The 14,039-nt window shown below is 35.1% G+C and overlaps 1 protein-coding gene across 2 annotated transcripts in view; it reads left to right on the top strand.

Moving 5' to 3' along the window:
- The window catches only part of LOC136031948 (uncharacterized), a 51,216-nt gene extending 38,932 nt beyond the window's left edge, over positions 1–12,284 (top strand). The window contains exons 9-10 of one of the 2 annotated variants that reach the window (XM_065711965.1): positions 5,701–5,825; positions 11,845–12,284. In XM_065711965.1, coding sequence (XP_065568037.1) covers positions 5,701–5,825; positions 11,845–12,223 — 504 coding nt within the window. In that variant the 3' untranslated portion in view covers positions 12,224–12,284. Of the gene's footprint in view, positions 1–5,700; positions 5,826–11,829 lie in introns of both variants that reach the window. The other variant, XM_065711957.1, reaches the window with a different exon arrangement.
- The last annotated feature ends 1,755 nt before the right edge of the window (positions 12,285–14,039 follow it).

The following is a 14,039-nucleotide window of genomic DNA, read 5'->3' as shown; positions in this document are numbered from 1 at the left end:
GTTTAATGCTTCAAATGTTCCATATGTTCAGAAAATTTAAGGTAACACTGAAAAGAATTAAATTATTATGATATCGGCATTAAGGGTAGTATAAAAGTAATAAACTGGGTAGTATAAAAGTAATAAACTGGGTAGAGCCTGTATGAATTGCTATAGTTTCACCAAAGCAGCCTAGCTTCCGTGTAAATTGTTGACAAACCAAGGTTAATTGGTCTTTCTTTTCTAACCCCAGACTGGCAAAAAGTCTCACTTAACTTTTCTTAGATCCCAAATTGGCACTAACAGAAAACACACTTTTTTTTACTAGGCCCACAAAATCTTAGTAGTCACAAAATCCTTTCTCAGTGAAAATAGACAAAAACTAGAATAATGAAAAATCGGACAAAATATTCATTTTTCTGAAAATCCGACAAAATTTGGAAGTCTGACACGAATATTTTATTTTTCTTCGAAGAGCGAGCCGAAAATCCGACATAGTGGAAGCACTAAGTAGAGGGGGCTTGTTAGTTGGTTTCAAACATTGTTATATTTATGCATTTTATGCATAAAATAGATAGGTCTAGTTTAAGAGTTGTCTCTTAGAGTTCACAGACAATACAAAGTACCATGTAGGAAAATGATTCATTTGAAAAATTTTTGTTCTGATTTGAACACATGCCTCTGTATATTTCGGAAAGTATACTCATGATGTTTTCCTGTATATGTAGGATTCTAAGACTTGGCGCTTTACTGAAAACCCAAAACCGATAAAAAAAGTTCTATTAGGAGCAGATTTTCCCTAACCAAGCTGCAGAAAATGGAACTGTTCGTGAGGATACGGGTTTGAGTCCTGGTGTCGCTGGTTATTTGGTTTGGAACGGGGGAGTAAGCGATGTGACTGTAAGCTCAGCCAAAGTTGATCCAGCTCTAAATAAGGGCCTGGAGAAATCTGGGGAATCTAAAAAGGAAGGTTGTGTGGAAGCACAGGATGGATGGCCTCAAACCCTCCATCGCACTTCCTGGCTGAAGGGTCATGAGACAGATATCATTAGCACAGCTGGTAGGGACTGTGATGTTCAGTGCCGTGTTCTTTACCTTTTTATACAATTTCAATTCTCTGATAGAACTTCAACCAAAGGACCAATTCGTATCAAGTCAGCACAGCCCACAACCCGACTTTTTCAAACATACATTGTAGATTTAGACCTTATTGTAGACTATGAAATTAGTTTATTTGCAAAGTTTCAGGTTTTCTCCCTGTATCATGTATCTTTCGAATAACAAAATAATAAGTCTTTGAAAAAACGTAGATTTTGGTAAACATATTATTATCTTAAAAAAATATCAGCTCATGATTAAGATGGATACATGGCATTTGTCTTAAGCTAAAGCTTTTTAGATAAGCTTCTATATGGTATGCAACAAAGTGCCTTTGGAAAAACAAAATTTGTGCACAAAAGTTTTTCGTTTTCTTAAAGCAATTAAAAAAAAAAAACAACGCAGATGTTTTAAGCTCTGTCCAAAAAGCAGCACACACTTTTTTTTAATTGCTTTAAGAAAAACAAAATGTGTGCACAAAATTTTTTCGTTCTCATAAAACAATTAAAAAGAAAACGCAGATGTTTTAAGCTTTATCCAAAAAGCAGCACACATTTTTTTTTTAATTGCTTTAAGAAAAACAAAATTTGTGCACAAAAATTTTTCGTTTTCTTAAAGCAATTAACAAAAAAACTTTTTTTAAATAAAAAAAAAAATGTGTGCTGCGAATTGGATTGAGCTTAAAACATCTGCAAATTTTCAACTGCGAAATAGGAAATATCAATATTTCTTAAGCTATTACCAAATGAATATAAGTATGTTGCCAAGATATTTGTAAATCATGCTTGAAAAAGAAAAATAAAGGTCGTGGCAGTATATGTCTTTTTTTTAATTACTTCTTTTTTTGGGGGGGGGGGGGGGGAAAGTACCTTAATGGGGTGTTTTTTTAATTTAATTTCAAAAGCATGAGATTCAAAGTCAGAACCAAGGATGAACTCCTTATTTCAAATAAGCAAGCACTTTTATCTTTCCCTTTTATGATAACTCAACTCCCAGCCTCTCAAAACATGAAGAAAATATTTAACAGAAATAAAACACTCAAAAAAAATCTTGACAGGATATTCCAGACCAAATTTTTAACCTGTATTTTGGAATACTGGTAGAATGTTCCAGAATCCCTTTTTTTTCAAATGGGGAGAATTTTCTAGGTGGTAATTGTCTGCGGAGATCGGGGGATTTTCCTGGGAGGGGGATTGTAAACGAGGGGAATTAGGCCGGCACCATTCTTAGATTTGGTAGTAAATTAGCATTTTATTGGTATGTGTTTAAAGTTGGAAAAATAAAAAGATAAACAAGATCATTGCCAAATGCACAAAGATGTACCGGTAGGCATGTCAGATAACCTGTTATTTTATTGTTTAGTGTTGAATAATTAGTGTTGATTCTATTGGAGTGTTTAAGAGTTGGAAAAATAAAGAGATAAACAGGATCATTGGTAAATCCAAAAATATGTACCTGTAGGCAAGTCAAATAACGAAGAATACATGTTCGAAAAATGATGTACCAGTAGTCAAATAACCAGTCAAATTATTTTATTTTTAATTTCTGCTCGGTAAAATTTTTTATAACCTTTATTAAACTTATATAATTCTGTATATTCTTATATTCTATATAATTTGGGCATGTCTATCACTGCTTTTTTTCATCCTACTTATACTTATCAAGGGGTTACCCACTTTCCACTACCCTGTGTGCATCTGAGAGTATCATATGTGTCGCACAGTTCCCCCATGCGTAGCATAGTCCCCACAATACTTACCACTGTTCCATCACACCTAGAGTATGTACACTATGCTTTGCACACACCACCTGGTCTGTTTGATTTCTGAAAGTCAGGGACCTCTTTGTACTTATTTGGCAAAACTCTTCATATTGCCTACTTGAAATTTGGTACGTATATTAAGGCTACACCAACTAACAACTTGCATATTTTTTGAAATTTTAAGAAGGTAGCTTTTTTAAAAATGTTTAAAAAAAACTTTTTATGGTGGAAAATCTCATGATTCCAAAGATATGTGTTGTATAGTATATTAAAGATTATTCAAAAAGCCTTAATTTGATACAAGTTTCATATCTTTGATACGAGATACAAGTTTCATATCTTAATTAGGTGCTGAGAAACTCTTTTTTAAAGATAATAAAGTTTACTAAAATTTACATTTCTTTTACTACTTTATAACCCAAAAGTTATATGAGACAAAAATCTAAACCTGTCAAATAAAATAATTTCATAACCAAAAATTAGTGTATGAAATTTGTTAGCGTTCTGAGAACATGACGTAAAATAGATTTTGTATGAACTAATCGCAAGGTCTGTTTTTAGTAAAGTACTAGTAAGTTGGAAAATATCAGAATTCAGTTTATCTATTATTATTTTTTCAGATATACCCTGCGAAACAATAGCTTCATCTCCGCGCTTTGCTTTCGGAAAAAAACATGGTTTTTAGAATTGACTGTTGCTCGTTTTATTTTTCAAAATATAGACAACAAATCTTACAGAAAGATCTTTCTTTTACTAAGGCGATGTTAAAGAAGTCAGAGGATTTTTTTATAGGACATTAAATATGGGCAAAACTTCTTACAACATGTCCCCTAAATTTTCCCACAAGATATTTATAACTTCGTCACGTAAATAGAACGTCTCACGAGTATTATGCCATCAATATCTTTGAGAGTTTGCACATCAAAAATTTGATTACTTTCATGAAAAAAAAAAAAAAAAATACTATAGTATCCTAGTTCTGCTTCCCAGCCCTTTCACTTCCGAAATGTATCAAAAAGTGTTGTAAATTTTGTGTTGGAATTATTAAGACGAACTTATAAGAGACAGCACCTTTTAATCAAGCCATTAAGCGCTTATCTGCGATATTGTTTTCGTCTGCTAGCCTTAGCAGAAAAAAAAAAATATTCCTAACTAAGTATGTAATGCTAGCAATACATGCATATTGTGTTTTACTTATAGTTCATTACCATGAACTGATTGATACTTCATCCAGATTCAACTAAAACTCCTGTCTATACATCCATTTTCAATCTTCTTATGCTCAATGCTTTCAACCTTCTGGTCTCCCTTATCGCAAATTTATGATAACAGGCCACAACAAGAAAATAACTTTAATTTATCATTTTTCAACAGGGGAGGGAGGCTCAAACCACAAAATACCACTTTGTGAAACGATCCTTTTCGGTATTTAAAAAGGTCATCATCTGCTGATGATTTTTCAGCAGCCATGGTAATCACTGCAGCAATCATGTCATTATCCGCTGACAACCTATGCATAGACATGGAAGTGGTGAAGTATACAGATCATAATTTAAACTTGGTCCGCCTTTTATGGAACTGCTTTACAAGATGAGGGTTTCAAAATATTCTATTGAGGGGTTTAGACCGTGATACTATCTTAGAATGGGCGTTTCTTGGTATTTAACCCTCTTAGGATAAAATTGATATTTTATCAGACGAAATTTTAGAAAATACCAATTATATGGCACGATTTTTTTTTTAAAGATTAAAAAGGCACTAGATTGTGTGATCTCCTTTCGAGCGAGCCCTCTTACAACATTCTACAGCTACTGCTTTGGCACAATCACAAAGGAAAGAAAAGGAGACACATCAGTGGCACTCATGCTGGGTTTTGAGTTCTTATACAACTTAATCTTTGCGTCTTGTAGCGATTTTACTCTGACCATGGCGATTTCAATGTTGAAATTATTGTTTCTATCCGACACCATTTTCAAAGGGTTTCGGGGTCTTTTTGAAATTCCGATAATTTTTTTTTTCGCAATAAATTATCAGTATTAAGATTAACCGGAATAATAGTCACAATTCTCGAAGCTGATTGAAATGACATTTGTATTTCTCACCAGACAAGTTTTTTTTTCAAATCGTACTTAAAATCTGTCAGTTACTATGTGCCGTCGTCCGCCCTTTCATTGGTTGCAGCTATTTTCTGCAATCATGACCCGCCAAGCTGATGTGTTTTGCTTCGAAAATCAGTATAGTTTCTCCACTTCTAAGCTCTGCTGCAGCGAGTGTACCTTCCCTGTTTGGGTATAAAGGAATATTCAACTTTTTCAAGATCTGTTTGTATTAATGATTGATATTGTATTTAGGACATCTTTTCTTTCTTCTGCCGATTGGTTGATTTGCAAGTACTCTACTCGTAGCGAGTTCTAGTGTATTGAGACCTGATCCTTCTTTCTTCTGTGTTTCAGTTCATCTTTTTTTTTTTATGGAATATTGGAGCATATTCTCTACATTCTAATATTTAATTTTAACGTACAGATGCTACATGTAAAGTTGCTTAATAGGTTTTTTGAATCAAGCTTTATTTGTTTTTCATCCATTTTTTTTTTTATAGTTAAAGTCCACCCTGTTTTTTTTTTTTTTTAATAATCAGAATTCTCTGGTCGTTTTTTTTTTCGTTGTCACAAAAATCAATGGTGGTTAGTTTTTGAAATTTAAGTATGAAAAACATGTCCTACCGTAGAGTATTTTTGGATTTTTTTTCACCATTAAATTTACGAATATCTAAAATGATGTTTTTATTTGTTAATTTTTTTTGTTAAAGATTTGTATTTGGGATACGCTCGTTAGTCGACCTGCTTCATTTCCTCTTTTAGATTCAAAGCTCCAGCTTGTGTGACATGTGTGGCGAGCTGCTGTATTCTGATCGTGATTACTGGAGTCATCGAAAATTACATTATGATATGAACAAACGGGATCCAACTACTCATTCATTAAAATCGTAAGATACACTTTCGTTTTCTATTCCTTGTGATGACGAACTGTTAGTAAGAAGCAACATTAAATTGTAACACAAACAGAAATTATACTGTATATCGGATGTTTGTTCCCTCCTCAATCCCCCAGTCTTTGCGCTCAATGTATAGCTTTTTCTCCTATTTCTTTGAAAACGACTGTTCAAACATGAAAATCGTTGAATCGGAATGTGAAATATTTGTAAACTTCTGTAAAATTATGATGTAAAGAGTTGGGGGCTGATGATGGGGTAACCCGCCTGATATCTATATATATAAAAATAAGTTGTCTGTGTGTGTGTGTCGAGTGACGTCATGTTTGTGTGTCGACTGACGTCATGTTTTCGACTGACGAAATTACAGACCGGGACATCGGGACACAAATGACGACCGGGACACCAGGACATCTATCTATCTATATATATAAAAATAAGTTATTTGTGCGTCGAGTGACGTCATGTCATCAGGTCGTCATTATGACGATGACGTCATTAAAGATATTTAAGACAGTCGTTTACGGAAAAATATTTAATTGTAAAATGACTGAAGAACCTACAATGTCAACAGCCGAGGAAGCTGCTCAAAGAGTCTATGCCAAAAAACTTGCTGCTGATAGAGAAAGTAAAAAAAGAAAGCGTGCCGAGGAATCACAAGAGCAACGCGAAACCAGACTTGCTGCTAAAAGAGAAAGTGAAAAAAGAAGGCTAAAAGTATTTATGAAAATCGTTCAAAGACAAATTTTTAATTGTAATAAGATCGTGGACGGAAAAATGTTTAATTGTAAATTGACTGAAGAACCTACAATGGCAACAGCCGAGGAAGCTGCTCAAAGAGTCTATGCCAGAAAACTTGCGGCTGATAGAGAAAGTAAGAAAAGAAAGCGTGCCGAAGAATCACAAGAACCGCAAGAAAACAGGCTTGTGGCTAAAGAACGCAAAACCGCGCAGTTAGATGAAAATCCACCTGGACAGCGAGAGTCAAGACATATCAAGACTGAAAATGATAGCGATGATGATTGGGTTTGGGATTTTGACTTGGATAAGGTCATCAATGCCTACCAGATTTTAGTTAAAAAAACAAAGGTTCGGCGATATGTATTTCATTGTGACGCTGAAAAATAAAGAAGAAAAAGAAAACTGAAAAAAGATAAAAAACTAAAAAAAAAACTAAAAAGAAAAAACACTCAAAGAGAAATTACAGATCGGGACACAAATGACGACCGGGACAGAGGGAATATAAATGACGACTGGGACACTCAAAGAGAAATTACAGACTGGGATACCGGGACACAAATGACGACCGGTACACAGGTATTTAAGAATATCGTTCAAAGACAAATTTTTAATTGCAAGAAGATCGTTGAAAGAGAAATTTCTAATTGTAAAATGACTGAAGAACCTACAATGGCAACACCCGAGGAAGCTGCTCAAAACGAATGTATTCAAGCCGAAGTAGCTGAGCTGGTAAAGCGTTATGTTTCAGGTTCTAGGTCCGAGAGGCTCCAGGTTTGAACCTTGGCTTTAGCAATTAATACAAAAGAAGAAAAAAACTAAAAAAGGTAAAAACTACAAAAAAACTAAAAAGAAAATACTAAAAAACTAAAAAAAAAACAAAAAAAGGTAAAAAACTTAAAACAAAAAAGAAAAAAACTAAAAAAAACAAATAAAAAGTAAAAACTACAAAAAAACTAAATGTTAATAAAAAAAAACTAAAAAAACTAAAAACTGAAAAAGAAAAAAAAACTAAAAAAAGGAAAAAAACTGAAAAATAAAGGAGAAAAAGAAAACTAAAAGCCGGGACACAGGGAATATAAATGACGACCTGGACACTCAAAGAGAAATTATAGACTTGGGCACTGAGATACAAATAACGACCGGGAGATATAAATGACGACCGGGACACTCAAAGATAAATTACAGACCGGGATACCGGTACACAAATGACAACCGGGACACAGGGAATATAAATGACGACCGGGACGCTCAAACAGAAATTACAGACTGGGACACTGGGACACAAATGACGACCGTGATACTGGGAATATAAATGACGACCGGGACACTCAAAGAGAAATTACAGACTGGGACACCGGGACACAAATGACGACCGGGACACAGGGAATATAAATGACGACCGGGACACAGGGAATATAAATGACGACCGGGACACAGGGCCAGAACTACAACGGGGACGCCGGGGGGCACACGGGGATATATAAATGACGACGGGGACGTTGGGAACATTCGATTAGCAATCACCATCAACAAAGCTCTAGGGCAATCATTAGAATAATGAGGTATAGATCTGAATACGGATTGTTTTTCCCATGGACAATTATATGTTGCATGTTCAAGAGTCGGTAAACCTGACAATCTATTTATATGCACAGGCAATGTGACAGCGAAGATTGTCGTATATTCGCAAGTTTTACGTAGTTAAAAACATATATATATCTATCTATATTCACAGATGTGACACAGGGACACAACTACAATGGTGCGTAACTAATGTGGCGCGTAACGACTTACGCCCCCCCCCCCATTATTATGCATTACATTTAATATATTACAATGCATTTACATGTTTATCTTATATTCACATTTATTATTTTGTATGTTTAATTTTATATATTATCTATAATGGATGTTGTATTAAATGTCATTAAATATTCACTGACTCTGATTGAGTTATTACTCAGATAAAGACTGAGTAATTTATGCTTATTGAGTGTTAACTTCACTCTTTAATTATAAGAAAAGGGAAAAACTGTTCACTAGACAATTTCCGTATCCATGATTTTGAATATTTTTTTATTAATTTGTTTTTCTAATTTTTCTTGTTTCTCATTGAGCAGTTCAACTGTTCTTAGCCAATTTGGTTCAATGCGTGCGAAAATTATATCTGATATAGAATATTAATCAAAGCAGCTTGGTGCGGAAAAAGATTTTGGGATTCATTCTTCTTGAGCTTAAATTGCACTCTTTAACGAAAGAAATCGTTTTTAAGTCAAATTGAGTATAGGTTACATTGTTTCTAATGAATATCATTCATACTTAATTGAGAGCTCTGGGCTGTGGTGCCCCCCCCCCCTTCTCACTAGTATTAGTCAATTCCTGGCGTTTTTAATTATATCTGTTATGATATTATTAATTCTACTTGTTATGTTTATTTCGTTGTAGTATTATATAATATTATTTTTATTTTTGAAAGAGAGAAAGAAAAATAACCCCGAAAGACTAAAAATTCATGACAATTGAAATTGATTTTTGAAAGCTCAAATTAGCGTTGTTAAATTCCCAAAAATGTTTTCACACTCCAAATAAATTTAAGCACAAGTAACTAGATAAATTCCTAGGATGCGTACTCATGCATATATATTTGCTTAGCTTTCTTTTACTTTAACGGTGACACTTGGAATTAACCAAGTGACATATAGCAATCGCAAATTCTGTCGGTCTTTTTGTCCTGGTTTTGCTACTTTAGGCGCTTCCAGTTAAGCTAGGAGAATGAAAATTGGCAGGCGTATTAGGGACCGGACCGGATTAAATTAGAAATAGTCTTTTTCCAGATTTGACTATCTGGAGGGGGAGTGGTGGGCCCGTTAATTCGGGAAAAATAGAAAAATTGAAGTATTTTTAACTTGCGAACGGTTGTTCAGATCTTGATGAAATTTGGTGTTTTAAGGATATCGTGTCTCAGAGCTGTTATTTTAAATCCCGACCGGATCTGGTGACATTGGGGGGGGGGGAGTTAGGAGGGGTAATCCTTAAATCTTGGAAAACACTTAGAGTGGAGGGATCGAGATGAAACTTAGTGGGAAAAATAAGCACAAGTTCTAGATACATGATTGACATAACCGGCACGAATCCGCTCTCTTTGGGGTACTTAGGGTGGGGGGGTTAATTCTGAAAAATTAGAAAAAATGCGGTATTTTTAACTTAGGAACGGGTGATCGGATCTCAGTGAAATTTGATATTTAGAAGGATATCGTTTCTCAGAGCTTTTACTTTAAATCCCGACCAGATCTGGTGACATTGGGGGGGGGGGGAGTTGGGAGGGGGAAACCTAAAACTTGGAAAACACTTAGAGTGGAGGGATCGGGATGAAACTTGGTGGGGAAAATAAGCACAAGTCATAGATACATGATTGATATAACTGGAACGGATCTGCTCTCTTTGGGGTAATTGGGGGGGGAGGTAATTCTGAAAAATTAGAAAAAATTAGGTATTTTTAACTTACGAACGGGTGATCGGATCTCAATGAAACTTGATATTTAGAAGGATATCGTGTCTCAGAGCTCTTATTTTAATCCCGAACGGATCTGGCGACACTGGGGGGTTGGGTTGGGAGGGGGACCTAAAATCATGGAAAACGCTTAGATTGGAGGGATCGGGATGAAACTTGGTGGGAAAAAAATGACGTATTTTTAACTTACGAAGGAGTGATCGGATTTTCATGAAACTTGATATTTAGAAGGATCTCGTAACTCAGATCTCTTATTTTAAATCTCAACCGGATTCAGCGTAATTGGTGGGGGGCAGTTGAGGGGACCGGAAATCTTAGAAAATACTTAAAGCGATGAGATCAGGATGGAACTGGATGGGAAGAATAAAAACCTGTCTAAGATACATGACTGACATAACCGGACCGGATCTGCTCTCTTTGGTGGAGTTGGGGGGGGGGTAATTTTGAAAATTGAGGTATTTTTAACTTACGAAAGGGTGAATTTACGAAAGTTAATGAAATTTGATATTTAGAAGGATCTTGTGCTTTAAAGCTCTAGTCTTAAATTCTGACCAGATCCTGTGACATTGGGGGGGGGGGAGTTGGAGGGGGAAACCTGAATTCTTGGAAAATGTGAAAATTGGGGTATTTTTATCTTGCGAATAGGTGATCGGATTTTAATGAAATTTGATATTTAGAAGGAATTCATGTCTCAGAGCTCTTATTTCAAATCCCGACCAGATCTTTCACATTGGGGGGAGTTGAAGGGGGAAATCTTGGAGTGGAGGAATCGGGAAGAAGCTTGGTGGATAGAATAAGCAAATGTCCTTGATATGTGATTGACGGAACCGTGCTTGATTTGCTTTCTTTGGGGGGTTTGGGAGCAGGGGTTCAGTGATTTGGCGAGTCAGGTGCTTCTGGACGTGCTAGGACGATGAAAATCGATAGGCGTGTCAGGGACCCGCACAAATTGACTTGATAAAGTCGTTTTCCCAGATTCGACCATCTGGGGGGCTAAAGGGAGAGGAAAAATTAGAAAAATCGAGGTATTTATAGCTTACGAGTGGATGATCGGATCTTAATGAAATTTGATACTTAGAAGGACATCGTGACTCAGAGCTCTTATTTTAAATCCCGACCGACATTAAGCCTCTTATTTTCCTTTTAAATCAATATATTTATTCATAGAATTTTGCTAGAGCTCATACCATATGATCTCTTGGCTCTTAGATCTTCTTGCCTCGTAACAAGTGCCATATGAGCTCTTAGCTCTTGTTTTAATTTTGTTTTTCTCATTTATTTTCTTGTAGAGTCCCTGCTACTTTCTCAGGGCCCATGACTAAGGTTTCAAGTGGTAAATGTACTAATTGTTACAAATAATTGGTTGTTGGCTTGTTGTCAGGTTTGTCTGTTGAACTAAGTTTTGGAAAGAAAATGGGAAGAAAAACAGAAAAGAAAGGAAAAAGAAGTGATTGTACTTTTTATAGAGTATAGCGAAGAGAAATGTGCGTTGCAAACCGTCGCTATTTTCGATGTCTCTTGGTTGAATCTTCGATGTCTTTTCATGTCTAGTACTTTTTTCCTAGGAAACACATGTTTATGGCTTTGTTTGGTACAAACATAAATTTGATAGTCACAATACTGATCAGAACTGATCAGGTATGCTTGGTCATTTGTAAATTCACATTCCTCGACTTGAAAGTCTTTTGACCACTGATGTTCCACTGTATTAGTGTTTGTTTGTTTTAGCCTAAATAATTTCCTTAGCTTCTTTGGTTTCAGGTCTTATCTTGAAGATAGACACAAAGCACTACCTGATCGGAATCCACTAGCTATCAATAAAACTAAAGAGATAGAGAAGGGCTCCTTGATATCATGTGATCAATGTGGTGAGAACTTTGTAGCAGAAATAACCTATAAAGAGCATATGAAACTTCACCTGAAACATTCGTGCAAACATTGCGAAGCATTGTTTGCCTCTGAGCTTAGTGCAAAAGAGCATGTGTTGACAGGCAAGTGTAGGGTGTTAAACGCTACTCTGGGACTTTTTGACAAAAAGAAACGAGTTAGGAAATCATCCTCAGAGAGTGATGACGGTACTCTGGAAGATCCTGATAGTGAAGCTGATATTTCGGATGAGGAGTTTGTGCATTTTTGCTAGATCTTATTATTTTTTGCTTAATTGAGTTAAAAAAATATTAATAAAAGTTTTTTTTAATGAACCATTATTTGATTAAATTACGTCAGCTTTCGCCTCTACTTGTGCTCTCTTTTCATTCCCAGTTGTCTGTTTATTGTACAGCATTACGGGATGTATTTGAAACAGGTTTTTGTGTTGGCTGATTAATTTTAGCTATGCAGTTTAGTAAATTTATCCAACCTAAATTTATTCATTACTTTAAAATGAAAAACGGCTTCCCATCGGTTAGTTCAACATCCCCTTTATTTCAATGACCCGAATATTTTTATTTGCATACTTGAGGTCTTTTTCTTTTTAATACTTTACTGAATTCAACATCATTATTAATTATGTATCATCCTTTATTAATAAAACGCAGAAAGTTAAAAAATAAATTGGAATGATCTTAACGAAAAAAAGGGTTTTATAGTAATATTTCCTATGTGTCTTTAAGTTTAAGTGAATTTCTCAAACCAATCTGTGATTTATTAAGATGGGAATATATATTAGAACCTCTCCTCAAAAGTATATATATAAATTGCACTTTTTGGATTTATTGTCATAAAAAATAATGATATTTTTAAAGAAAAATTCGTAATCTTTTAAAGTGAAAATTCTGAAAAAAAAGTTGATACTAAATTTACTCCTTCACTTGGAAAACGGAACGAGAAGACAGGACACCATAGGAAAAAAATTGTGCTTAAAATGGAATACAATTTATTCTTCGTAATAAGCAGTTAGGCTTGTAAGGCTAAGGAGAACCAATAAATTGTCTTAAGTAAAAGAATGCCAAGGTTGATGTTTCCTTGCATCTCTGCCAGTTTCTCGTCATATCATGGTTTCAGCTACAGCTGCATCTAATGCCGTATCCAGGGGGTACCGGGTTTGAACCCCCCTCCCTTGAATTTTTGTTTTGCTGTTTTGATTTTCCTTGTTGCTCAAGCCAGGAAACTGTAAGTTTCCTTAGCAGAGTTTTTAATAGTAGTGATTTCAATTATGCACCTTTTGTTTCGATCCGACGCCATTTTTAAGGGGTTTTGGGATATTCGAAATTCCCTTATGTCTTTTTTCAAGATAAAATTTTCCTATTAAGATTAATTTAGATAATATTTACCATTCCTAAATCAGCTAAGAATTTTGTCTCACATGCCAGCTTTTTTCAAACGTTTTTTTTTTGTTACTAAGGGTCGTGGTTTGTTCTTTACTAAGTTGCAGCCGCCGCTGCAACCCATAATGAAGTTTATCCTAATTTAAAGTCAGGTTGTATAGCTAAATGTGGTGGGTCGATTTTGCCACTCTTTGGGTTAAATGTGAAAGAAGGAGCGAATCTGGGTGAAGGAGGAGGTACCCTCTTCCGAATTCTGCTTATGTTTTAGTTTAATTTAGCTTATGTATCAGCATTTGTCGGCACACAGAACTATTTTTTGGGCACGTGCTTGATACCCCCCTCCCCTCAAAAAAAATACTAGTTTTTTTTTCTAGTGTCATTATACCACCTAAATCAGTGAAAAAAATATAGCCTTCTGTGGAACCGTGTATTTGAGGTTAAAAAATTCATTGTCTCAGTTTCATCAATTGCTGCATTCAGTGGAGCAAGCAAAAGGCCGAAAAAAATTTTCATCTCGAAACGTACCTGAACAGCTAAAACCTTCTGGTGGTAAGCATAAAGAAGGTGTTTGTTCCGTTTTTCTCAGATATTTATTTGTTTGATAATTAAATATTTTACTGTCAAATAAATCATCATAGTAACAATACTAATAATAATTTATTTTCTTACCGACTTGAACAAAAAACAAGT

The sequence above is a fragment of the Artemia franciscana genome, chromosome 1 (genome assembly GCF_032884065.1).
Source record: "Artemia franciscana chromosome 1, ASM3288406v1, whole genome shotgun sequence".
In the NCBI taxonomy this organism is placed as follows: domain Eukaryota; kingdom Metazoa; phylum Arthropoda; class Branchiopoda; order Anostraca; family Artemiidae; genus Artemia; species Artemia franciscana.
This window is presented reverse-complemented; position numbering and strand designations above follow the sequence as displayed.